Source organism: Magnolia sinica, chromosome 18 (genome assembly GCF_029962835.1).
Source record: "Magnolia sinica isolate HGM2019 chromosome 18, MsV1, whole genome shotgun sequence".
NCBI classification, from domain to species: Eukaryota; Viridiplantae; Streptophyta; class Magnoliopsida; order Magnoliales; family Magnoliaceae; genus Magnolia; species Magnolia sinica.
In genome coordinates this window covers 21,886,415-21,914,133 of record NC_080590.1, presented here as the reverse complement: position 1 = coordinate 21,914,133, position 27,719 = coordinate 21,886,415, and the positions used below count along the sequence as shown (strand labels likewise).

At 39.4% G+C, this 27,719-nt stretch overlaps 1 protein-coding gene across 7 annotated transcripts; it reads left to right on the top strand.

The window, feature by feature from the left end:
* Positions 1 to 1,993: 1,993 nt before the first annotated feature.
* LOC131233945 (heterogeneous nuclear ribonucleoprotein Q-like) lies at positions 1,994 to 13,158 on the top strand. 7 transcript variants are annotated; one of them, XM_058230837.1, is made up of 9 exons: positions 1,994 to 2,150; positions 4,079 to 4,546; positions 4,623 to 4,742; positions 4,824 to 4,964; positions 5,057 to 5,233; positions 10,914 to 11,118; positions 12,181 to 12,353; positions 12,522 to 12,607; positions 12,708 to 13,158. In XM_058230837.1, the coding sequence occupies exons 2-9, from the start codon at positions 4,148 to 4,150 to the stop codon at positions 12,865 to 12,867; spliced, it is 1,461 nt and encodes a 486-aa protein (XP_058086820.1). In that variant the 5' UTR covers positions 1,994 to 2,150; positions 4,079 to 4,147; the 3' UTR covers positions 12,868 to 13,158. The 7 variants fall into 7 exon arrangements, with proteins under 7 accessions (XP_058086820.1, XP_058086815.1, XP_058086821.1 ...); XM_058230832.1 differs by having other exon boundaries at positions 12,519 to 12,607; XM_058230838.1 differs by having other exon boundaries at positions 1,995 to 2,150; positions 4,626 to 4,742.
* Positions 13,159 to 27,719: the final 14,561 nt, after the last annotated feature.

The following is a 27,719-nucleotide window of genomic DNA, read 5'->3' as shown; positions in this document are numbered from 1 at the left end:
GATGCAAATAACATGTGTGGTATGCTAGACCCGCACCTTAGATCAAGCTTGAGCATGCAGTGGGACCCACTTATGACGTGATGTTTGCACAAGATTGGCGGGTGTACCTACTCTCTTTAGTGTGAGAAAGTCTCCTGGAAAAACGATGCTGTTTGGAAAATACATTTTTAAGTGAGTCTTATGCCCATCACACATTTCAATTTCGTCGGCGTCCAGTCAGCCCCTCAGGGTGATTCATACCGTCAATTTGATGGGACCCAACGTGGACGGGTCATGCCCTAATTTTAGGTTTTTCAGGCTGGGCTAGTGTTATAAACTATCTGGGCCCATCTTCTACGATTTTGGGCTTAAGCTGTAGGCTAAGAAAGGACCTGACACCCAGTTATTAATCCAGCTGTGCTGCAAACAAGAGATTAAGGCCGATTGATGCCATATCATGTGTGGTTTCTGCAAATATTTAAATGCCGTCGCGATTTCTGACCCACAGCTGTGATTGGAGATATGTCCATGCCGTATATACAACCATGAGCTAATTGAGAGAGTTGATTTGGTGGGCCGCCCTGTGGATTAGCCATAGGACAAAAATCAGGTGGTTGGACATCTCTAACCATCCATTATTATAACTCATCGCTTTTCATGTCACTTGGCTGGGACAGCACTCTACTCTCATGTCCTGTCCACGTGATTCACTCCAAAAGAGATGTGACAGATGTGTGGTCAAAGTGTGAGTGACTAATAATAAAAAATAAAATTAACAACATCCCAAAAAATTTCTATGTTCATAATTGGGGTGCAATTCAGATGGGTTTGGTTGTTTTAAGGGTTAACCCAAGTCCACCCTAATCTCGAGAGGACCTGACCAGCAACCGGACCTTACCTCAACTTCAACCCAACCCAAAGTATTCTATACTTGAACCCAACTTGACCACACCTGACCCAAATACATGTGATTATTCTCAGCCTAACCTAACTCAACCCAAATTTTATTAACCCATACCCAACCAGGGACCTTGACAGTCCAACACGAAGTGGGCCACATCACTTGAACTTTAAAGGTGTAGGGCAGGGTTTAACATTATTTCCTTTGTTGGAGGCCTTGTGGCCTGCCTAGGTTTTGGATCAATCTATTTTTCAGGTGTTACATCTTCTTGGTGGGACATGCCTGCTGCGCAATTTGGACGTCACCCACATCAAGATGGGCCCACAAACAACTCAGCGGGCAACCATATAAAATGAGCTACAGATGTGGGATTGGGACTTGCGAGATGTGAATAAATGCGGGAGCTATTTGATACTATGGTGGAGTACTGGCTCTCGATACACAGTCACTAAGAAATTGCATACACTAACATGCATTGACTCAAATTAAACGGACTAGATTGAGGAACCTATCGTCGTTTGAGTCAAAGTACCAAAATCAGATTAGATTAACAGTCCTGAGCTCTGATCTGTTGATACTTGTTGAAATAGGATGGAGCATATGTCTGATATCACAGTGGTTAAGAAATCCCAACCATTAGATTCGAAAGGTCAAGATCTCCTTTGATCAGCATCGGCATGTGTTGGGTTGCTGCCACGACCCACACGTGCACCTAAATGATTTTTAATCCTTCTTCACGGTACATCTTAACTGGGACCTATGATTCGAATGGTTTAATTTGAATTGCATGCAAGGTTTAGGTTAGTGTCCAAAACCGGTGCGTATGGCCCGTAACGTACCGGTATTGCCCATGAATAATCTTCCTTATCGCCCTACACGCAACTGCACTGGTATTTCTGGTACAGGGCATCCGATGGCTAAAAAAGCCCTGGACTACAAATAGTGGTGCAGGCGTCTGTAGGTGATCAATTCTCAATTGATAATAATTTATAAGTGCCTGCGTATCATCTATCACACTCTGCCCGAGCATCTAAGTTTTTCTCAACATTAAATCAGGCTCGGGCTCAGTCCTATGAATATTTAATTGGGTGGGCGGAAGCTTTATCTGAGCCTGGATGGTGGGCCCATTGCTCTCGGCCTGGCTTGGGCAGGCCCGGCCCGTTGATAGCCCTAACTTTGCCTGATAAAATAAGAATGAGGGAGATCCCAACTTCATTTTACGTAGAGAGACGGCAGAGAAAAATCCTACAAGGAGGACTTAAAAATCCAGGTATTTCACGCTTGATCTTTTATTCATTTGAAAAATCCTCTAGCATATCCGCGTTTTGGATTCTGTATGCTTTTCTCTATCATATTTCCTTTCGATTGGATGTTTTAGGGTTCCTTTTACTTTGACATTTCTCTCAATTTCTGTTCCTGTTAGGATATTTTCTCTCAATTTCTGTTCCTGTTAGGATCTTTCCACATCCCTTTCTCTACTTCGGATTTTGTTTCGATTCTATTCATGTTGTTGAAAATACTCCAAATCCATTTCTCTTTCTCGATACCAAAATTCGGGTTTCGATTCCTTTGTTTGGGTGAAAATTTTCGAACTATGGGTTTCATTCGGTTTCTTCTTTGATCGAAGGTTGTGTGATTTTGATTTCTATGATTTTGGAGAGACCCCCATTTATGTGTGCGTTTGGATGTCCCAGAATTGTTGTTTTTGGCGGAACGGATGGTTTTCCATCGCAGGCTTATGGCGTGTGGAAAATGGGAACTGTATTGTGTGGAGTTTCAGTTTTCCGCCTTTTTCATCCCCAAACCAACATTTTGGAGCATTTCAATGTCCGACCTAAAATGTTGCAGTGGTTGATTTAGACAGGAAGCTTTTCATCTGCAATTTTCAGAACGGAACCATTGAGGCCTGTTTGGATGTACAGGTGCGACCCCAACGTGGTATTACACAGGCCCCAAAATTACCTCCGCACCTTGATTTCAGCAGCAATTGCTAATGGCCTGTTGCATCTATTAGCTGAGACATTACTACATCAGAATTGGCTGGCCCACCTACCCCTTTTGTGGGGACATCCAATAGGCACTTAATATCTGTTCTTTTACATGCGATGAAGAGGAATAATAATATGAGCTCCCTAGAGGCTGCCCAAGCAGCTTATCGCTTATGCCACCCCTCATGATGGTCATCCAGACTACTCATCTTGAAGGTCCAACTGCAGAGGCTGCTCAGAAATAACATGGAAATCTTACTCATCTGTGATTGCTCCATCTGTGCAATTATAAACCATGGTCCAGGAATGCAATCTTTAGCTCACCTTAGCATGAACAGTGGGGATCTTTGATGAGTGAGATTTTTGCCATGTATGCGATATGGTGGGGCTGTGGGATCTATCTAGATGGATGTCTCGGATTGTGGTTATTGGCTGCTGGAGAACTTGTTTTTCCTTCCAGCCAGATTTGTACCTGTATTTTCATAAATGATGCAGCCTGTATTGGCCTGAAACAGCCTGATACAGGGAGATATGGGGTGATACATGACCGTGTTGGTGGTTAACAATATGATACCTGATACTCTGATTTTAACCTTGCTAATGGCTAAACACCGTACTAGTAATTATAAAATGAGATTTTCGCACATCCGTTTCTTGCATCATTTCCTGCATCTGTTTCTCAGACTGGTAGCTATGGTCTGGAGCATCAGGTGGGTGGGGCAGAAGCGGCAAGCCTTCTTAGCATTCCTGTTACAAGGAAGGGTATGCTGCGTCATATCTTGAACTATTGCTATGTAAAAACTGAGGTGTCGAATTCAATCCAACAGGGAATGTAGATACTGTTCTTTCTTCAGTTACGATTGTGATGTGTTTACGTTGCAATCTATCTTAACTGTGAGAAATTCTCTTTTTCTTCTTGCACCTGTGGGGAATCTTCTGAGTACAGAATACATCTGTAAAGAAAAGAAAAAGAAATTGAAAAAAAAAAAATGCCTGTTCAGCTCTTGCCTACCCCCTTTAAATCATTTTTTTTTATCATCCCTTTAAACAAAACCTGTCAATATTCACTATAGAAGCATATATCTCATGGCCCGAATTCCATCAAGATTCTCTTTCTATGAATCGTGCTGGCCTTTCACCTTTTTCCCCCGACCCGTTCTTGAATTCCTTTGCTCTGCAAATGCTCCTGGCTTCTTTCCTTCCTCCACAGTTGCCGTGCAAGCTTGCAGGTGGTCTACATCGAAGGCGGAGGACAGATCCCTAGAACTTAGTGCAAGTTATGGCGGAACATGCATCGGATGAACCCGAGGAGCAGGTGGATTTTGATGGAGACAATGACATGGAGAAACTGACAGATGATGACAGCGAAGAACCAGCTGAGGATGATGGCATGGAAGAAGCTGAACATGAAGCAGGAGATAAGCAGGTGGAACAGCAGTCCTCTGACGGAGATGGGCGTGGAAAAATTGGTCTGCCTGATGAAAGTGATAATGCCAAGACCTCTGTGAAAGGCGAAGAGGAGCAGACTGCATCAATGGATGAAAATGACAGTGAGATGCATGCCGAAATGCTCGCTCTTCCTCCACATGGATCTGAAATTTTCATTGGTGGTGTTCCTCGAGATGCCACCGAAGAAGATTTAAGAGGACTCTGTGAATCGTTTGGAGACATTGCTGAGGTGACAACCACAAGTGCCTATCGCATGCTTGCAAATTTTCTATGTTGGGGTGTCATATAACATTTGCATCCTGTAGCAGATAAAGCTGGTGAAGGATAAGGAGACTGGAGACAACAAGGGCTATGCTTTTATATCATTCAAAACAAAGGAGGTGGCACAGCAGGCCATTGAAGATCTCCATAATAAAGTATTCAAGGTAAAGTGCAATGTTTACAATGATTGTCTTGCGCCAATTCATTTTTTCTTGGGTGAATTTTTCATGTTTTCATGTTTTCAGGGGAAAACCTTGAGATGCTCTCTAGCTCAAGTTAAATATAGGTTGTTTATTGGTAAAATTCCCAAGAGCTTAACGGAGGAAGATCTAAGAAAGGCCATTGAGACGAATGGTCCTGGAGTTGAGAACATTGAGCTTTTGAAGGTGACTTGGGTTGAGGAACTAATGTAATATTACAACTAATTTTGGAAGTTGTATTACTGCTTATTTTGTTTATCTTCTAATGGTAATTACAGGATCCACAAAATCCAAGCCGAAACCGTGGTTTTGCTTTCGTTGAGTATTACAACCACGCATGTGCTGAGTATGCAAGAAAGAACATGTCAAGCACGAAATTTAAACTAGATGGAAGCACTCCCACAATCAGCTGGGCTGACCCTAAGAGTGCACCTGATTCTTCTGCTGCTGCCCAGGTAGCCAAATATTGAAAGGAAAATCTCTATTCTTTTATCATTGTTTTAGAATCCATTTGATGTGGCAGTATTCTTCTCCTTAGAAAACATCATATGCGTTACATCTCGACTTAGTGTTCAAAATGTTTAATTCCATTGTTGTCATGCTTTGGAACTTTTTTTAATGCTGAATTTATTATAGGATTTGTCTTTCAAGCAACCTTTCCAAAAAACAAAGAAGAGGATTCGTCTTTAGAGTTGATTGCACATGTATGCTATTCAATTATGGACCAAAATCAATTATCATGGAAGTAGTTTGTGATTGTGAATCACATCAGTGATCATACACCTGCATGAAAAGATCCAGGCCATACATCAGGTGAGGCACACTGTGGGCATGCCTGCCCATATATTAGCTTGGTTCACTCATCATGCGGCTCACACGTGTGTTGAGATAGACCATCATCATCTTTTCTCTATTTGTTCAAATTTTCTTTTACACATAGGGCGTACACCTAATTAATGAACCCTATGTAAATTTTGGGGAAGGTCATGGTGGTCTTGTTGTTGGTTATTGTTACTTATCGGATCGTTCTAACTAGGTGCTGCTCCTGCTTCGAACTGTGCTTCAAGCCCTCGCTCCTACTGCTTCGAACTGCGCTTCAAGCCTTCTCTCCTACTCCTGCTTCCTACATATTCATACTTATTTACAGTTTGAAATGGACACTTCCTTGCTCCTACACTTGAATCTGTTGCTGCTTTGCTTTACGTTTCATGCAACTATAGTTCTGCCTTATTAATGTGCCAGGTCTCATGCATGCATGCAATTCTGGCCTGTGTACTGCTAATCACCTCTTCAATCTCTTAGGTTTTCTCCTGTAGATTGCCTTAGCATTTCTCTTCTTTAAATCCCAATATTTTATATGGAGGCTTAGATGTAAGGTTTTGAAAATCTATTTCAAGGGCATACTAGCCCCTCAAATTGTGTTTCAGGACTCAACATGGGTACGATATGTCTGTATTTTAACCTTTTTTAAAACCACGTTTAGTGGATCATGGCCCATTACATTGGAATATAATAGGATCTCAATGTAAAATGAGTTTCTAAGCTAGAGAAATGAAGAAAAATTTTGTTGCCTTAAAAAAAACAAAGAAAGAAAAAAGACGAAAAAAGGGAAGAAGAGAAATTGGAAAAAGAGGAATTGATGTAGGCCCACAACCCATTGCTAGGCCTAATATATGCTAATTTTGAACTATTTATTTCTAGATTTTGGGCTTATGAAGATTTGCAATTTAATATTTGTGAAAAATATGAGGCCTGATTTAAAGATGTGATTGAAGATATAGGGGCTAATTTGAAGATGTGAATGAAGATTTGGGGGATTATTTTCTCAATTTGCTTTTACTATTATCAGGTTTTTATCATTTTTTTTTATTTTTTATTTTTTTAAAATTTTAAAATTTTTTAAACACACACACACGCACACCTTAGTGGGATTTCACCGTCTTATCAGGCTTTTATCATCTTATGTCATTTAGATTGACTTGAAATCAATTATGATTAATTTGAAATTGATGTCATTTAGAATTATATAAAAGGGGTGGTGTAGGAGATAGGCATTCCATAATTAATGCATGACAATTAGCCACTTGCTCTAAAAGCTCAAACTGATAGAGCATGGCAATTAATCCCTTTATCTCATAGCGCAGGCCCCACATCCCATGGGTTAGGACTTCACATGGGTTTCGCTTCACATGATCTACCCACCCCGAGTGTGCCCCTGCATCTCACAGGCCACCCCACTCGAGCCCGATGTGAAAATGCCCCTGCATTAATCACCCCCGCTGAGAAGTCTCGAACACGAGATATCCCTCTCTAATACCACTTTGATGCAGGTCAATTAACCACTTGCTTTAAAAGCTTGAACTGATAGAGCATGGCGAATTAATCTCTTTATCTCATTGCTCGGGCCCTCACATTTCATGGGTTAGGACCTCGGCTGAACCCCCCTCGTGGGCCCCACTTTACATGGGTTCAGCTTCACACGAGCCACCCACTTCACACGGGTGGGGCCTACTTCACATGAGCCACCCGCCTCATACGGGCCACCCACCCCGAGTATGCTTCTGCATCCCACAAGCCACTCCTCACTCGAGCTAGGTGTGAAAATGCACCTGCATTAAAATTTTTCTGAGTGTGAGTTTTCGTAAGTACTGTAAGAGAAGAAGGTTGATGTTAATAAAGTTCTCTCCCTCTCAACTCAAATATTCTTGTAAGTATGCTCTTGTCCATTTCTTTGTGATTCGGGTGTCGAGATCACATTGGCTTGATTATAGGTTGTGCACCAATTTGGTATTAGAGTGGGTGATCGTTGGAAAATTGCTGACTCTACATCATCTCTTGATGGCTTCGAAAAAGGTAACACAAGAAGAGTTTGTGCAAGTTATCCAATTAATCTACACATTCATACAGCAGATGGATCAACTCACACATGTAGTAGGCAATCTCGCCAATCAAGTGAAGGAGCTCGTTATGGAAGGGAAGGTACCACCAAGGTCTTAACCAACAACATGCAACTTTTCTTTTTTTGAAAGGCGAAGATAGTTTTATTAAGAGAGCATCAAGATTGCGCCCAAGCAAGACACCCAATCAAACAAAGAGAAGATGGCAATCCTTTAAAATGGCAATGCTTAGGGCTCTATTCTGCCACATAAGATCTTGCCCTGTAAATTATATAAGAAACGGGGTTGCTTATGTTATTAAAGCATCTCCCATTCCTTTTCCCATGACCCTTTTCCGGCTTATGAAGACACTAATGATTGAATCCTTTGATTGTTAGAATGTGACAAAGAACTTGGAATTGAAGTATAAATTCCAGAAATAACAAAGAGATTTGTAGAGTGAAAAGAAAAGTTGACATTTGAAGTGATTGATGCATTAATGTTGGACCTACACTTGAATTCCCCAATGATCTCTCAAAAAAAAAAAAAAGAATTTAATAGTGGCAGTGGATCAATTGACAGATCTGATGGTGGCAGTTACATTGATAGACATATATAGGTCTCAACACTCAAGTTGAAGCACATTTGCAAAAGATGACTCTGGCACGAAAATGGGGCAAATGTTATAAGATCCATGAAGAACTTTAAGTTATGACAAACAAGTTGGCATCCACAAAAGCAAGAGTAAAAGAGACATCGTCTATAATGGACTTCAACGAAGGTTGTGTTGAGCTGACACTTAGGGTTGCAACACTAGCTTCCACTAAAGAAGAAGATTCGTTGTAGAGGCGATACAAATTGAAAGGTTGAGATTGGTTTCCAACTCGAGGACGAGTTCTTTCAAAGTCAAGGAAAATTGATGGCTATAAGGCCCATCATGTGCTGATTCTGGACTATTTATTTATTGATTTGGGGCCTAAATATCAAGATTTGTAATTTATTATTTTTGGAAAATATGGGGACTGATTTAAAGATGTGATTAAAGATTTGGAGGATTATTTCCTAGATTTGCTTTACTATTATTAGGCTTTTACCATCTTAGGTAAATTAAATTGACTTGAAATGAATTATGATTGAGAAATCAATCTCTTAGTTTGGGGGATTCTCATGGAAGATTCATTTAGGGTTTAATTAACCAAAAAAAAAACAAGAAGAAGAAGAAGATTCATTTAGGGTTTATAAAAGGGGAAGTAGTGTAGGAGGTCGGCATTCTAAAATTTTCTGAGTGCAATTTTTCATAAGTATTGTAGGAGAAGAAGGTTGATATCAATAAAGTTCTCCCTTTCTACTCAAATATTCTTGTGAGTGTACCATTTTCTTACGATTCGAGTGTTGAGATCTCATTGGCTCGATAACCGTGTTGCACTAGGAATTTAAAAAGAAAAAGAAACACAAAAGGGGCACTTACAAGGTGCGTCGGCCCCATATATCTGACACTTTTTTACAAGAGGCTGTTTCAACCTCGTATTGTGAAAAGCAGGTAATGCTGCTTAGATTCATTCGCATTTTATTGAATGATGTTTTGTTGGTTGTGTGATAATTACATAGGATATCTTGAAATTTTTTTAAAATTGATACCTATGTTAAATTCTGAGTGTCATCCCTTTTGTTTAAAAAGAAAGATATATATGTCAATGTTATTAACTTGAAAATTAAACTTGGATATTATTTTTTTTGTCTTATGTGTTAAATTAAGGTGTGGAGGCCTTTGCCCAATTGGTTGGGATAAACAAAGTGTTAACTATAGATAATCTGCAGAAGAGGAACCTGATCCTACCTAACATCTGTGGGTAGGTAGTTTATTTTTTGTACATGAGAAATGCCAAGTCAGTTGACCATTTACTTATACTTTGCCCTGTTGCTAGAGAGGTGCATGATAGGTTCCTTGTGATCTTCAGTCTCATGAGGTCTGCCGGGCTCTATTGATGAGCTGGGGTCTTTCATTGTTGGCAGGCCTTTGGATGATAGGAGGGAAAATAATGATGTTTCCAGAACCATAGCGGGTTGGTTGTGGACGTGGTTAGGGAGGCCAAGGTAGATGTTATGGGTTGGGCATCATGTATCGAGTCCTTTTATAGCTGTAACCTTTTCCCTATGCATTGGCCATCTTTGTTGTAAGTTCTCTTTTTCTTTGATAAAATTTCTCATTACCTTTTTAAAAAAAAAGTGTGGCTGGATGCTCAATTGAAATAAATTTCAATGATTTAACTGAACATAAGGGAAATGACCAAAATGGAGGTAGGTAGGATCATTTTAATTCATAATGATGACGAACCCCTAGTTGAAATTCCATATGATTCAAGCTGCACTTGAAATGATGAGAACTGGAAGTTGGGGCTAGTCCCATGTTATAAATTAGTGGCTATCTATTAAAAGAAAAGGTGCTGCTGGCTCTATTTTGGCCATTTCTAGCTTTGTATTGAATTATTGCAATTCACTTCAATGGAACATCCAAACACAGACACGTATTGAAGGTTACTCAATGCTATTGAAGTGAAATTCGACAGGAGCTCGTTGGGTAATCTGGGTAAGCAGGTGTTGTGGCATAGTTCCCAACGGTAGTGGTGTCATGCTGGTTGGTTCTCGGACCCTATCGGAATCAGAGACAAATTTTGCATAGTTCACGACAGTAGTGGAGATTGATTTCTTCCCAGTAATCTTTGAATGTGACTTTAGCAAACTGCTATTTCTTGGGTTATAGATCTAGATCCTTTCTGTGGAGGGTTGTGGACTCAGTGGAGGAAGCTTTGCATCTGTGTGGTCGCTGTCCAGTCATGTTCTTGCATGTTCCCAAAGAAAATGATGAGGCAGGCAGTCTTCCCAAGCTAGGAGCTGTTAGGAATGGTTTCCTCATTGAGGATTTGAGATGAGGATTGCATCTTTTATGAATTTTGTTGGTGAGGATTGTGACACTTTTGTATGACCATTGTTCTTTTGGGGCTCCTGTAGGTGGCCCCCATTTGGTGGGTGCCCTTTAGGATTGAGTCCCCCCTAAACTGAGGTTGTTTTACACAACCAATTATATTTGCTTTTTTGAATCTCTCTCTCTCTCTCTCTCTCTCTCTCTCTCTCTCTCAAGTAAACTGCGATTAATTTACACAACCAATCATATTTACTTTTTTTAATCAGAACCATTTTTTGTGCCCCTCAGTTAAGATTCCTGCAGAGAATAAACGGCCTGTACCTGTTGGAATTTCAGGTGAAAGCTGTGTATGTGAAAAATTTGCCTGACAACACAACACCAGAGCAGTTGAAGGAACTTTTCGAACGCCATGGAGAGGTTACAAAAGTTGTTATGCCTCCTGCTAAACCAGGGCAGAAGAGGGATTTTGGATTCATTCATTTTGCAGAGAGATCCAGTGCATTGAAGGCAGTAAAGGAAACTGAAAAATATGAAATTGATGGTAATTTCCAGTCTTATCCTTTTCCAAAGAATTGATGAAAAACAGCTGGAAATTGTGGTGCTTATTTTGTAGTGATGGCTGCAACATCACTTTCATCATCATGATGCATTTGGTCATAATGTGCTAGAAAATTTTCCAAATTTGGCTTCAGCCTTTTTTTTTTTTATTTTGATTGAAGTGATTACTGTCTCAAAAAAAAAATTAAAAATGCAGATGGTGTTGTGTGATTTAATGCTTCCATTTCCATTGACAGTAGAGTAATGGGTTACTGTTTACTTTGGTTTAGTGGGGCAAAAATTCTTTAATTTAATCAACCTATGTAATTGACTATTACATAGCTCCTATTGGAGCTTTGTGCTCTCGCTGCTGGTCTCAGGCCCGGATAAATGAGGGTTGCGTCAGGTTGGCAGCCAGCAGGAAACTCTTGCTGCAACTATCATGAATCCTGACTGTATGACATTGCAATAGAGTGGAGTTGCATATTGGGATTCCTGTGGTTGATCCTAATTAGTTGGGATAAGTCTTTGAAGATGATGAGTAGAGAAATGGATTAAGCAGTTGGAATTATATTGGTATCATAACCCAAATATCTTCATTTTTAGTTTTTTACATGCAACGAAGGGAAGTCTATATGATGTTTTAGGCCCTGCTTTGGTAGATGCCTAAAAATGAGTTCATCTCATTTTGGATAACAGTAATTTTGTTATTAGAGGTCTCGATTTCTAATACATAATGAGTCATGCGAATAGTAATTATGCATCAAGATCTCTAATACATGATTACTGTTAACTATTATGGGATGAACTCATTTTTAGGTGTGTCTACGAAACAGGGCCACAGTCTTTTAAATCTGATTATTATTAAATTATTAAGGTCTCTTTAGTAGACGCCTGAAAGAGGGTTCATCTCATTTTAGTTAATCATAAATATGTATTAAATCATAACTAAACAGGTCCTTAACTTCAAATTGCAAATGCTTGTTGGGAATTTCTTCATGATTTTAAGTGGGCTTTCAGTTAACCTTTTTTTGTGGCCATGACTTCCATCTTTTGTGAGCCACAGGCCATGCTGTGGAGGCTTGCCTTGCTAAACCTCAGAATGACAAAAAGTTTGATGCTGCCTCAAATCCTTACAAAGGAGGGATTCTTCCGAGTTACCTTCCACCTGGTTATGGTTTTCCTGGGTCACCGTATGGAACTGTAGGTGCTGGTTATGGCACCCCTGGATTTGGGCAGGTTGGTTTCTTTTTTCTTTTTTTTTCTTTTTTCTTTTGAATGGGAGCTAGCTACCATTTTTCTGTTCATCATAAAGCTATCAATAATTCATTTCTCATTCATAAGGCTTTCATTATTGCATGTCGTTCTGCTTACCATAGATTTTGGTGTTGCATCATATGGTAGCAGCCTGTTATATACGGTAGAGGCCCAATGCCGGCAGGGATGCAAATGGTGCCGATGGTCCTTCCAGATGGTCGACTTGGCTATGTCTTGTAAGTGGGGGAGAATGAACAAAGTTCTATTTATGCTTGTGAGATTACTCAAAATTCTTCTATTTTGCCACCTTCTATTAACTGTGGTGCAACTGTGCAGACAGCAGCCTGGTTCACAGGCTCCACCATCATCTGCTCGTGAGCGGAGTGGTGGCCCAAGCAGATGGCAATGGCGGCGCGGAGAGGGGGACAGTGACAGCAATCGTGGACGAGAGGGGGACAGTGATGGTAACCGCGGGCGAAGGTACCGACCATACTAATGTTTGGCAAGTTTCCGTGCTAGTTTATGGTAAGATGGGGTTCTTGCTGTCCAATACTCCAGTTCTGCTGAAGAAGAAAGGAGGATTAGGAATCTCTTTGCCATTCTTTCCTTTTTCTTTTTATCCCCTTTTTTAAATCTTTCCTGTAACTGTTAACCTTATGCCAATGGGATGTAGAAACTCAAGAGGAATTTTCACCCTTTTGTCACTGTTCTGATGTAATTGTCAGGGTGTTCCCATCTCGCTTGACATTAATACCATGGTAAGGTTGTTGTACTGGATTTACCCATGTTACTGAACTTTCTGTTAGTTGGCATGAGAAATCTGGAGAGTGATCTCGCAGAATACTGTGGAATATGAGGGTTTGTTTGGTGCACTGACTAATTGAATTGGCAAAATGATTAGTCTAATAAACTGGAAATAACCTACCTAATTGAAATATCCTTCCCCGGCTTTCTCATCAGCTGTCTGGGATCCCTACTCCAACTAGGTAAGTGACTTTCCACTTGGGACTTGAAATGAAACAAAAATAGCTGCAGTTTAAGAGCTACTTACCCCCATTATAATTGTATTGAATATATGAAAACGTAATTGATTTTTAGATTTGATAATTGGTTTTGTAGAAACAAGAGAGACCTTTGCCTTTGGATCTGGATCATCTTTTAATGATTCAAAACATTTATGTGGTGGACCTCCGTTGGATTTGAGGTAGCCAAAAGAATAAAAACTTTTAGATTGGAATATTTTCAATCTTTGGATGGTTTGACTTTTGTACCCTTCATGTGGATGGTCTCCTTAGAAGACCCCCTTTTTCCTTGGACCTTTATTCAATGGTTGAAACATTTAAATCCGAGAGTTTTCTGGCCATTCTCCCATTGATGGTAAGGCGTAGAAAATTGTCCGATTCGTGATGTAACCAAACTGTATCATTCCTTTCTACCTGTGTTATCAGAGATCTGCTGAGAACACAGTTTGAACTATTGTATCTACCTACTTTATTAGAAAGCTGCTAAGCTTACACGGTGTACGGGGCTCCCCATCTGATTGGAAGCAGCAGGTTCCAAGTTGTCCATCAGGTTGGTCCAACCGTGGAGATGCTCTGGCCCAAAAGTCAGGCTGGTCCACTCATGGGTTAGTGGCATCGGCGTGCGGCGTTAAGTGGATCTGACGTCCCTTGTTTCCACGTGTGAGGTGAGTGCACTTGACATTTGTAAGGAGTGACATGTGGGCCATGTCATTCAAACACAAGGATCATCTTAGACTTGAATGGTCCAAAATCCACCTTTTTATTTTTAAGCTGAAAAGCGACTAGTCAAAAGGTAATTTGTCTGATGCGAATGTCTCTTCTTTTGACTTGGGTGAAGATGGATCAGAATCCTCTACAACCCCGTAAGGCACCCAAGTTCTATGGGGTCCACATGTTGGATATGTAACTCTACTCCATCCATCAGGTTTCATCCTCCGTTCCAGGGCGTGGGGAAAAAAAAAAAAAAAACATAATAGCCAGATCCACATCTCAGGTGAGCTACACAATACAGGGAACAATGTGGATGGAATGCGAATCATAGGTTAATGTGTGGGGCCACCATGCTGTATTTTTTTCATCAAACATTGATCAGGCGTGACTTACCACAGGAAGTGAAAGATATAAAAATCAGGTGGGCCACACCACATGAACTCGAGGTTTTAGGAGCAATTTTATATTGTGCCCATTGATGTTGCCAATTCGAGTTCTTTTTATGGTGCTGATCTTTTTATCTACGGTTCAAATAAGATTTCTCACCTGATGGAGGGGGGTTGGCTTCACATATCTTGTTGGGTGTTTTGCCCAACTGTGTAAAACAGGTGCTATAGACGATTCCGGTTCGTAAGAACCTGCCCTTCTCTGCTACGCTTGCAAGTGACCCAAAATCCCAAGCTCTGTTATTTAATTCATGGAGTTTGGGGCCTCGTGGAAATGAAATCCCACCGTCCATTTTCTATCGACATGTGGAGACTGATTCCACCCTGCCAGTTGCCTCGACACTTCCAAACGGTCCCTTTAACTTGTACACGTCTCAAGGTTCACATGCTCACCAATTTATGTGAGTTTTGCTAAACCCTCACACGTGTACAAGTCAGCTAATGAACACGCAACCACATGTGACAGCCTGGTGGAAAGTTGCAATATACAAGTCACCATCCATCAAGGGTACCACCATGTAGATTCCTCATGCCAAGAGTTAGGTTGAACCGACAGTCAGCTGGCCCACAATTAGTTGAACAGATGTAGCGTTGCAAAAAACTAAATGAAAAAAGATTAATTGAAGTTTTCAAACCTGCCAACTTATTTATAATATAATGACACCGACCAGATGGACAACCATTATCTTTGGGCAGCAACCTTTAACTCGGTAAGGCTCACCTGATGCCTGGTACGCTCTCAAACGTTATGACTTGTGCAGTCACGGCCTAACAAAGCTCTATATGTACCAGCAGTCTATCCCCGCTTTGTTTGAATGCTTTAGTAGTGACCCAACATTGATTTTTTAAGGCTTTGATGGTGGGGTGGCTCCACATTGGCCATCAAGAGCCTCGAGCTGTGGCTTAATTTAAAGATTATTTTCCCTTATCTAATGATTATGTCTATCTTCTTTGATTTTTAGTATTAAGTTCAGTCCTACGTTGAAAAGGAAATGTAATAATTAAGCATTTATATTAAAACTTTTAATTAATCTTTTATATTATAAACTAATGGTATGATATGAGCTCAACCTCACACATGCATGCAGCTTGTGGTCGTGATCATGGTGCAGTGTATCATTGATTCAAATTATTTTATTTTTCTCCATATTAGTGGCGTCTCGTGTATGAGCAAATGGGAAGAGAGCTATCAGGCACTAACATAACAATACATGAGCGCTGACATGTCATTATTACACTGTGCTCATGCATCTCGAGCCTAATGATTCAATTATTTTCTTTATAAATGCTTCTCGTCATTTTATTCTAATAATAGAAAATTCTATCGTCATTTTCTCATTTTGTTTTTCTCTACTTTAGTAATGTCGTGTGCATGAGTGCATGGGAAGAGAGTTGTCATGCACTGACACAATAATAAATAAACCAACATGCCATTATTGCGCTGTCTACATGCATTTCAAGGCCAATGGTTCAATTATTTTTGTTATAAAAGCTTCTCATCCTCCTATTCCAGCAAATAAAAATTTCATCTTCCCCTTCTCCTCTCGGTTTTTCTTCGAGTTTTTCCTCTTCAAAACTAAGGCAAACCAACAAAAGTAAGCTTGAGTTTGTGAAAGTAAGATCGTGAATGCACCTAATCAAAGTCACCCATCATGGAGGAGAGTTATTGTATTCTGTTAGAACCTAGTATATTGAGAATCTTCCTTTGAAGGGATTGTAAATTTGTTTTTAAGACAACAATTGTAACATGCCTCGTCTCTTTAGATAATTTCTTTATCATTTTGTATGATATTTGGATTTTCTACTTTATAGCTTAAATAGAATTGCCCTGAAACAATAAGCCTATTCAAGTTCTTAAACCACCATAATATTTTTCCTTAATCAATAATTTAGATACTTTGAAGACGAAGGACTAAATATTAGAATTTATATGCATCATTTGCATTTTACTACTTTATATTATGTAGTAGATTAGTTCTCTTTTATTTTTACATTTTAATTGAGAACTCTTTTTTCCTCCAAACAATATAATCAAGAACGTACTGGTGTCAAACCACAACCTAAAATGTATTTGTTCCCAGACTTAAAACGGGGCATATTTGAGTGCATATTCAAGTCACGGAGGTAATAATCAAACCAACATAAAATCTTGTTAATAACAGAGGTTACACACAATAGCCTCAAACCCATTCGTATAATGTAAGGCTGTGTTTTACTCAGTACCATGTGGAGGTTAGATTGAAAATCCTTAATGAAATTTATAACTTTAATAGTGAGATGTATAACTACATATATAGCATCCTTGATGGATTTCACCAATATTAGTATGGAAGTTGGACTCCTTCCTATGAAGCCTGGTTGTTATCTAGAGCATTTATTAAAAGAGGATTAGCATTGTTTTGTGATCCTAAAATTTGAAAATTATGTGTGAAGAATTTAAACACTTATAAAAGGTCTTTAATTCAATACCGAGTCACTAAAGATCTTATAAGTCTAAAATATTTCACCAAATAAATGTTTGAATTGTAAGATAATTTAATCATACTTTTAACTCAATTTATTATTATTATTTTTGAAACAAGGGATTATTGTATTTGTTTAAAGATGTTAGCTCTTGGAGGGGTAGTTTTCATGTGTAAGGGGTCTGTACTTTTGTTCTTTGTAAGAGAATAACATTGCTATCATAGTGTCCCACATGAAATTGGAAAGAGAAAAGTTTCCACTTTACAGGGTAGACTATGCAAAATGGACCTTTCACTTGGAAATCACAGGCAAGTAACAACAGTAAAACCCTGAAGCGGCGCCCAAGCTAACTCTAAAACGAGGCATGGGTCCGACCGCGCCGGGACATGGCCTTTGAATCTGGGACATCTTCCAATGATCCAAACCGTTTATAAGATGGACGGTCACCATGAGCTTATAAATAAAATTTCTTTAATTGCATTATATTAACCTTTGATATTTTGGGCTCTTTCCATTTGAATATGGACGGTCAACATGAGCTCTTGAGCTCTGTATAATCAAAGGGCTAAAATACTCGACCTGAGAGATTTTACGAATCCCCATCACATAAACGGTTCGAGAAATTGAAAAGGGTGCAAATCCAACGGCTGTAACTCTCGACGTATTGTACTGTAATACATCAGATGTATTCGAGCAAGCCTCGGGAGCGAGAAAATGGAATGGCTACTCTCCTACTCTCCACGTAATGATGATCCGGGCGTTGCCCCGACCACGGTCTTGCATGAAAGCTAAGCCTATCCACTCATCATTCAATCTACACCATTGGTCACTCTTGGTACCCGTGTGATCAACGAGTCAGATTCGATTTCAGCCCACCACGTTCATCATCGGCCCGGCCTAATGAGTAGCCTGGATGCGCTTGCGTGCTACATTGGCAGTTTGGCACCCGAAACTCGGTACTGCTGTTTGGGAATTTGGAATTAGCCACTTCATTAAGAGACATGATCGGATTCAGCCGCTGTATCCCCCCAAACTCTCACATCACATATCTAGAATATCATGTCCGTACAAAAGATGGATGACACCATATTGATTATCTGGTATGAAAATCAGACCGACCATTCATTGTTGGGCCACACCACGACTCCAACTTATAGCATTGGTTGTTTACTGATATTGATGTTGTGTTCTGTTCTATCTGTGGATAGTCCTGATTTTCATAAAATATAATCATCACAGTGTGGCCCACATTCTACGGATAGGATATTCTACTTATATGATACATTGGTGAAAAAAATGGCTGTACTTGAACTTATGATACAGCGGCTGCATTTGATCATTTCCCAGTAAAAAAGTATATCAGTCAAAGGGTGAGAACTTCGGCTCACGTCCTTCAAGTTAAGATGTCCAAACTGGGGGCCACGTTTTCAGAACGGGCATATTCCCAAAATCAGATCGAATGGATGATCCTAACCCTATGCTAACTCAATGTGGTTGAGTTTAAACCATTGAGTATTTTCATCTTAACCGTCGATCTGAGGGCCAGCAATAAGACGGTGTACTTAGGGCCCGTTTGGCCGGTCGGATTGGAAGCGACTGGATTGGTATTGGAAGGGATTGGAAGTTAAATCCCTGGATTGGCAGGGCGTGCCAAACAGAGTCGGTGATCTGATCCCAATTCCATGGATCTTAAGACATTTCACTGGCAACACCATTATTACCTTTAAATCCCATCCAATCCATCCTAACCCGTTCATATTTGCCTGGGACGTGTTTGGTTCGAGGGATAGGAACGGATGGAAAGGTTTAATGCAGGAGAAATTTACGACTGTGGACCCCACCTTTTATCCATTGGATATTCTTGAAGCGATACAAACTTAACTTCCGAACTTAGACCTCCTCGTACGGACATTAAATTTTAGGACGAAAATACCCCTCCTTTTCATAGAAACGGATTGGCTACTCCCTGCCACCGGCCAATGGTGGATGGTCGGTGGTCTGTGGGCCCCACCATGATGTATGCTTTTCATCCATGCCATCCATATATTTTTCCATATCATTTTATGGTATGAGACCAAAAATGAGGTATATCCAAATCTCAAGTGTGCCACATTACAAGAAACGGTGTTGAATGAGCGTCAACCATTAGAAACCTTTAGGGGGCCATAAAAGTTTTGGATGAAGTTGATTTTTGGTTTTTTCCTTCACCTGGGCCTGTATGATCTAACCAATAGATTAGATGTCAAATAAACAGTTCATTGGGCCTTAGGAGAATTTTAATTGTCAATATCCAATCAATATTATTTTCCTATGGTGTGGTCCACTTGAGATTTATATCCCTCTCGTTTTTTGGAACAAGCCCTAAAATGAACTTTAAAAATGGATGAACGGAATGGATGAAACACATACATCATGGTGGGGCTCACAGACCAATGGCTGGTGGCTGGGGGAGTAGCCCCTAAAAGGGTTTCAATGGTAGACATTCAATTCCCTACCGCCTTTTACAGTGTGGTCCACTTGATGGTTAGATCTATCTTATTTTTCTTCTCAAGCCTTAATATGAGCTTATCAAATAGATGGACGGTTGGGATATAACACAGACCTCATGATGGGACCGACAAAAGCAACATAGCAAAAAAAAAAAAAAAAAAAGATCTTTCTCTAATACATAATTATGTGTGTGTATGTGTGTGTGTGTATGTATATTATACAAGTATATAAAAATATTTTTCTATTTTTTAATTCATTTATTTGTTTATTTATTTAACAAGCATATCTCCCAAATTAGAATGAATTACTTAAGGTAACACATATGATTTTGGGGTAGGAGAAGCTAATTAGCCAACCAACGTAGTTATTTTCCAAGATTCCATCGGGTCGATTGTCGAAAATCTATTTCATTCTCTTCGCAGTCAATTTAAATCAGTTCATGGTCAAACTGAAAATTGAGCGGGGCAAACTAGAAATTGAGCGGGGCAAACCGAAAATTGAGCTGGGCAAACTAGAAATTAAGCAGGATAAACCGAAAATTGAGCAGGACAAACCGAAAATTGAGCGGGACAAACTGAATATTGAGCAAGGCAAACTAGAAATTGAGCGGGGCAAACTGAAAATTGAGCGGGGCAAACTAAAAATGAGCGAGGCAAATCGAAAATTGAGCGAATTTAGCCAACTAACCTAGTTATTTTTCCAAGATTCCATCGGGTCGATGGTTGAAAATCCATTTCATTCTCTTCGCGGTCAATTTCAATTATTACGCGGTCAAACTGGAAATTGAGCGGGGCAAACTAGAAATTGAGCAGGGCAAACTGAAAATTGAGCGGGGCAAACTAGAAATTGAGCGGGGCAAACTAGAAATTGAGCGGGGCAAACTGAAAATTGAGCGGGGCAAACTAGAAATTGAGCGGGGCAAACTGAAAATTGGAGGACTACTTCATTATGAACACAAGGAAAACATCATTAGTTTCACCATTTCTTCTTAATTAAACTAATGCTTACAATTCAATCTATTTCCATTTTGCATCCAAACATAGCTCATGTGTTAACTTGAACTATTTCTTGGAAGAACAGTTCTTAAGCTCCAACGATTAAAGAATAAGACACATACCAGAACATAGATTCCTCTGCCCTTGAGAATCCTGACATTTTGATTGAAATGGCTCAATATATGATGTATCAAAAAAGACAAGTATCAAAATGTGGTTGATATTTATCCGTACCTCCCAACCTCCTCAAGCATCTTAGCAACATTTTGTTGTGCATTGTGTCCACACTAAGCATCAATAATTACTGTAAGTAATTTGGTTCTTCAATAAGAGGAGTTATCTAAAGTACACAATGCTCACCATTAGAGAGTCTAGAGTTCTTGAATACACAAGGCGTCATCAGAAAACAAAATTTCAGCAATGGATTTTCCAAATGCTATCGGACCTTCAAATGCATAGGACTCATTGTATCAATGCACAGACGGATTGAATTGTAAACATTCATAAGATAATGACGTTTCCTAGAATTAACGCTGAGGAACTAGCATTCAAACCACAGTTATGCTTCTTTCAAGTTACCTTGAAAGTTGCGGCATTACAATTGGATCCCACACACTCAATTTCTAGTTTGCCCCGTTCAATTTTCAGTTTGCCCCGCTCAATTTCTAGTTTGCCCCGCTCAATTTTCGGTTTGCCCCGCTCAATTTCTAGTTTGAGCGGGGCAAACATGAAATTGAGCGGGGCAAACATAAAATTGAGCAGGGCAAACTAGAAATTCAGCGGAGCAAACTAGAAATTCAGTGGGGCAAACCGAAAATTGAACGGGGCAAACTAGAAATTCAGCGGGGCAAACCGAAAATTAAGCGGGCAAACATGAAGGTTGAAAGTTATTGAAGAAATTTAAATTTTTGACAAAAAATTTAGACAATTTTTGGAGTTTTCGACATATCGAAAACTTTAGTTAACATGTCGACCCGATCGATCAAAGCATTTCGCCCGGTTGACTCGATGGATAGATAGGTTACATAGTTTTGAGTGTTTTTATGCAATTTGTTTCTATTTTTAGTTTTGATTATATATAATGGTGTAATCGATATTAAGGTTACTGCTAGACATGCTTAAAGGGTTTAAAAGAATTACACCTTGGACCATACCTCAACTGGTAGACTAAGTGAAGATACCTCGTTTCAACATTGAGGTCTTGGTATCGATTCCCTATGTAATACTCTGTTTCTTTTAAACGGTAGATTCCAATGTTGCCTTTGGTGTGGCCCACATGAGCTGTGGATGACCCTCATTTTTAGGCCCATGCCCTAACTTTGATGGGTAAAACTGATGAGCAGTGTGGATTTGTCACATCGCTCCTGTGGGGCCCATTAAAAAAAAGGTAACAAAGCAAGTGACATGCGTCATGAAACGAATTCTCCTCCACGACTCTCTCTCTTTCCCACTTCTCCGTGGTACGGTTGCCGATGTGAACCCATCCACCATGCATACCATCATCATGGTGGGATCCACTCCTCAATCTAAACCGTCCATTAAACTCAGAACCCACCAACTCACCTGACATTATTTTTATACCTCATTTCTCATGCTATCTATAGAAAACCATAGAGAAAATCATAAAAGAAAGATTGTGAGAAAAAAAAGAGAGATTAGGAGAAGGGAGAATATCCGTGAGGGTTCAACATCGAGTTCATGACCCACTAACTCAATCCCCAATGATGCGTTGTCAGTTTTTCCAGCATCCCTTGTAACTATTCTAGAGAGAGAGATCCTGAGTAGAGGTAGCGTATATCGAGCCGTTCTACCAAGTTGATTGAATCTGTCGAGTGCAACTTAACTTGCCGAGTACGGGCTAACTTGAAGATCCTTCTATAACATCTGATGTTTATGGAGATGGACACATTTATATGAAGTTCTACTTCCCAATTCGGGTTGAGTTCAAAGTTGGTCAATCCAAGTTAGTACACGTAGAAATCAGCACGCTTCAGATTATTTTCCTCCGATCACACTATTTTTTCCATAGCAGGTAGGTGATCATTCCCTATTGAAAAATTCATAAGTAATTGCCTTATATAATCTAGACGTTGAGTTATTCTTTATTTGACTAAACCAATGCAAATATTATTTTTTTCCATTTAGTATTATCTAGTGGTGATAATGAATATTTATTATGTGAACATAAACACTATATTTATCATGTTTCCTTATAAGTTGGATGCATCTTATGTGAATAATTTTTTTTATGCAATGATTCTTACAGGTGCTCTGCCCAGGGTTATTCCCGAAATGATCAGCACGACACGAGTGCTCTATCCAGGGTCATTCCCAAAAGGATTGGCACGGGTGCTCTGCCCTGGGTGATTCACTAAAAGGATCAATATACACAGGTGCACTGCCCTGGGCTTTTGTCCTTAAAAGGTTATACCGGTGCTCTGCTGAGGGTCATACCCTGAAAGGATCAACACCAATGATCTATCGTGGTTCATCCCCTAAAAGGATCAACACACAAGTGTTTTGCCCACTCCAAATCTTAGTATGTTTAGAAAAGCTATGTTAAACAATTTATTCATTTATATTCATGTATGTCAAATTATTAATTATGATTTTAAATCCAATGTTCGTCTTATTTTGATTAATATGTCGAGGTTAAATTTGGTAATATTTGTGAGGTTTTGGGATTGATGTGATCCTATTGAGTTGTCAACTCATTATGTTTTAACCATTTCAGCTTATGAATATTTTGAAGATGCAGGGTACTACTATTACTAGTGGAGCATTGAATATGGTTGGATGCATGTGGCATGTCATTCTACATAGGATCAATTTTATTTTATTTTAGAACTCTGAATGTAATAATGTTTAACTTGATTTTCTTACCTCAAGTTAAGTTAAATAATTATGCATTGATGTAGTAACAGATTATGTAATTAGCTCTCTTAGCATGTTTTTGAATTTTAAAATTATGAGCTATGATGAGAGAAAATGAAATGCATACATAACTGTCATACTTTATATTTATATTTTTATTTTTTTATAGGTCACGGATCTGGAATTCGGGTCCTGGACACCCTATTCGGGTTCCCGAATTTTGGAGTGTGACACCCTAGTGGGGGTGGCTAATAGTGGAGTGTGCACTGACAGTGGATTGTACTAACAAGCCCAAAAAAAAAGGAGGGTTTGAAAGGATTCTTGAAGAAAGAAAAAGATAGGATTTTTCTCATGGGTCTTCGAATTGGTAATGCAATGCAAATGAGCATACACTAAGGTTCTTTTAAAAAAAGATAATCTATAATCGTCAAATATTGTTTGTAAACCCTATCTGATAATTGTATCGTAGGATGCTCATGTTCGGTGCAAGTACATATTATATTAAGTTGGCATACACATTTCAGTAAATTAAGATTTAACCGCAGATTCAACTTTCGATTTTTGTTTATTAAGATATATATACTTATTATGCATGCATAAGGTGAAATGAACAGTTATGAATGACTATAATTGAAGCTAAGGCATCTCTTGATAGAGATGATTGGACCACTTAGAAGTGTGCATGCCAGTTACACCTAGCATGATGTATTCAGTATTTATGTCATTGGAAATGCTAACATTATGATCACGCCTAGTCCCTCTTTGATAAATGAGGTGATGATTGCCGTGGTCTAGTTTCGATAGTTCCAATTGACCAAATAATTAAGGATACTTTATAGGATCCATTAAAATATTTAGTGGAATCTTGATCGTTAATGAATTACCATATAATGCATTGCATATTGAATAATATCATGATTATCCCAAGTTAGAGAATGTTGGAATCATTGGCCATGTATGGCATGTTTTCATCTGGTAATGCAATGATTGGTTTAAATAAATCACATTGGGTATATACGGTTTTATAGGCATAAAGTACTATAGACAACTCAAGATAGAATTGTATTGAATAATGACTTCTCTCCTTGTACGTGAGAGATTAAGAAGACATGGTTAAGTGAAAGAGTTCTACAATGAGTGGACTCTCTCCCATAGCCACTCCCTTATATAAAATGCATTCAGTCCCTAACATAGACCTCATGTTTACCCCGCTAAATTTCTAGTTTGCCCTGCTCGATTTCATGTTTGCCTCGCCGAATTTCTACTTTGCCCCGCTCAATTTCATGTTTGCCCCACTGAAATTCATGCTTGCCTCGCACAATTTCTAGTTTGCCTCGCGCAATTTAATGTTTGCCCCGCTCAATTTCATGTTTGCCCCGTTAAATTTCTAGTTTGCCCCGCTGAATTCTAGTTTGACTCGCTCAATTTCATGTTTGCCCCGCTCAATTTCATGTTTGCCCCACTCAATTTCTAGTTTGACCTCGAAGTGATTGAAATTGACCACGAAGTGAATAAAATGGATTTTCGACCATCGACCCGATGGAATCTTGGAAAATAACTAGGTTGGTTGGTTAAATTAGCTTCTCCTACCCCAAAATCATATGTGGTACATTAAGTAAATCATTCTAGTTTAAGAGATATGCTTGTTAAATAAATAGACAAAAAAATGAATTAAAAGATAGAAAAATATTTTTATATACTTATATATACATATTTACATAATTATGTATTAGAGAAAAATGTAAGGAGGGAAAAAGTTCTCTTTGTAAATAAATAAATTTTAAAAAAAATAATCTGCCAAGTATGTGGTTCTTTTTTTTTTTATTATTATTATTTATGGTGTTGCTTTTGTGGGTCCCATCATAAGGTCTGTGTTATATCTAAACCGTTCATCTATTTGGCAAGCTCATATTAAGGCTTAAGATGAAAAATAATACAGATCTAACTATCAAGTGGACCACACTGTAAAAGACAGTTGGGAATTGAACATCTACCATTGAAACCCTTTTAGGGCCCGTTTGGCCAGTCAAATTGGAAGGGATTGGATGGTATTGGAAGGGATTGGAAGTTAAATCCCGAGATTGGCTTGGCGTGCCAAACAGAGTCCGAGATCTATCCCAATCCCATGGATCTTAAGACAATCCACTGACAACACCATCATTACCTTTAAATCCCATCCAATCCACCCTAATTCATTCAAATTTGCTTGGGATGTGTTTGGTTCCAAGGATTGGAAGGGATGGAAAGGTTTAATCTTGGAATTGGCCGGGCGTGCCAAATAGACTAGATATAGCAATCAGGAATATAGCAATCCCATGGATCTCAAGACAATTCACTGACAACACCATCATTACCTAGAAATCCATGCCATCCACCCTAATACCATTCAATCCTTTCCAAATCACCGGGCCAAATGGGCCCTTAGGGTTTACAGAAGTTTTGTATCATCATTATTGAAATTTGTTTTTCCTCTTTATCCATGTCTTTGTACTATGAATGAACTTAGACAGAAAGGTTTAATATCGGGATTGGCCAGGTGTGCCAGACAGACTGGATGTAGCAATCAGGGATATAGCAATCCCATGGATCTCAAGACAATCCACTGCCAACACCATCATTACCTAGAAATCCATGCCATCCACCCTAATACCATTCAATCCCTTCCAAATCACCTGGCCAAACAGGCCCTTTGGGTTTACAGAAGTTTTGTATCATCATCATTGAAATTTGTTTTTCCTCTTTATCCATGTCTTTGTACTGTGAATGAACCTAGACGGTAAAAATTTCTACAAACATCACAATGCGCCACACTTGAGTTCCCAGCGCAGGGACGTCCGTTGGCGCTCGTCGCTGCACGCCAGCCAATCCACACGGCAGGGGTATTTTCGTTTCGGCATTCGATGTCCGTACGAAGAGGTCTAAGTTCGAAAGTTAAGTTTGTATTACTTCAAAAATATCCAACGGATAAAAGGTGAGGTCAACAGTCGTAAATTTACTTTAATCGCGGGAATGGCCGGGCGTGCCAAACAGACGGGATATAGCAATCCCATGGATCTCAAGACAATCCACTGGCAACACCATCGTTATCTACGAATCCATACCATCCACCCTAATACCATTCAATCCCTTCCGATCCACTCGGACAAACGGGCCCTTACCATTTTACGCTGAATTTACAATGTGCCCCGCTAAATGAAAGGCTTGGATTGAGTTAAAATGTTTTCCAGGAATACGATGGCTCTGTGCATGAACACGCCTCCTGCGTAGTGTACAACTGGACATCGTTATAAATGACAGATGGAATTACCTGACTCAAACTCGCAACCACGTTAATAAAGCTCATTGGAACATGTGCCTTAATATGCTGTTGCTTTTACATGATGGCCTGTATAGGCGCACCATGTTCAAGCGCTAAGCCAAACACAAGGCATATGATGACGTGGAAAGAATATGTAAAATCTGGAACGTTCATAAAGTAGCCCAACAGTTAAATATTTATTATAAGAATAATAAAGCTATCTTAATAAATTATATTATCAAGACATGCACTTTGAATGTTTTTTGTTTTGTCATTTTTTAAACCGTCCATTCTTTCGTGACCATTTTATCTCACCTGTTAAGTGGATTAAAAAAAAATAAGTCATGAAGCATCCGATGAACGTCTCGGATCCTTCATACATGTGTTATGTTGGCATATGGGTGCGTTTAGTCTAGCGCTTGGATATTATGCAATCAGCACCGGTAGTAGGAAACCTTGCCCTTCTGTAAAGCTCACCAGACCACAGTACACGTCACTGCAGCCTTGGCTTAGAAACTTGCTGACATCCTACCAACCCAAAGCAGGAATTGCAGGGTCCCAAACCCGAGTCCTGGTAAAGATTACGCGGCTTTTCAATTCTGAAAATTGGAGCCCATGGTTCGGTAATCTATACCGTTGGTCTGTTGATTTCCATCATGGATCGACCAATGAAGCTATTAAATTTTCAATTTGTTTATAAATAGACAGTTAAGAACGTAAATATAGTAAAGGTCCACAGGTAACCCTAATATTCGAATCCTCAATTTCAGATATTGAATTTGGGCTTTTGTAAAATTTTAATCAATCAGTGTAAACAACATACCAACGGTCTGGATTACCAAAATCTATTCCTGATTGTCAGAACTGAAAACTCGAGTACACTTTGCAAAGCGTATCAATCGCGTATCATATGATTCCATATCCATTCGGAAAAAGTTACGATACATCCGTATCTAAATTAATATGATAGAACCGGCTTCCACCGTCCACGAGGATAATGGGAGAGAGACCACGATCGTCACCTAGTGATCTCTTCCTTAGATGGCTCA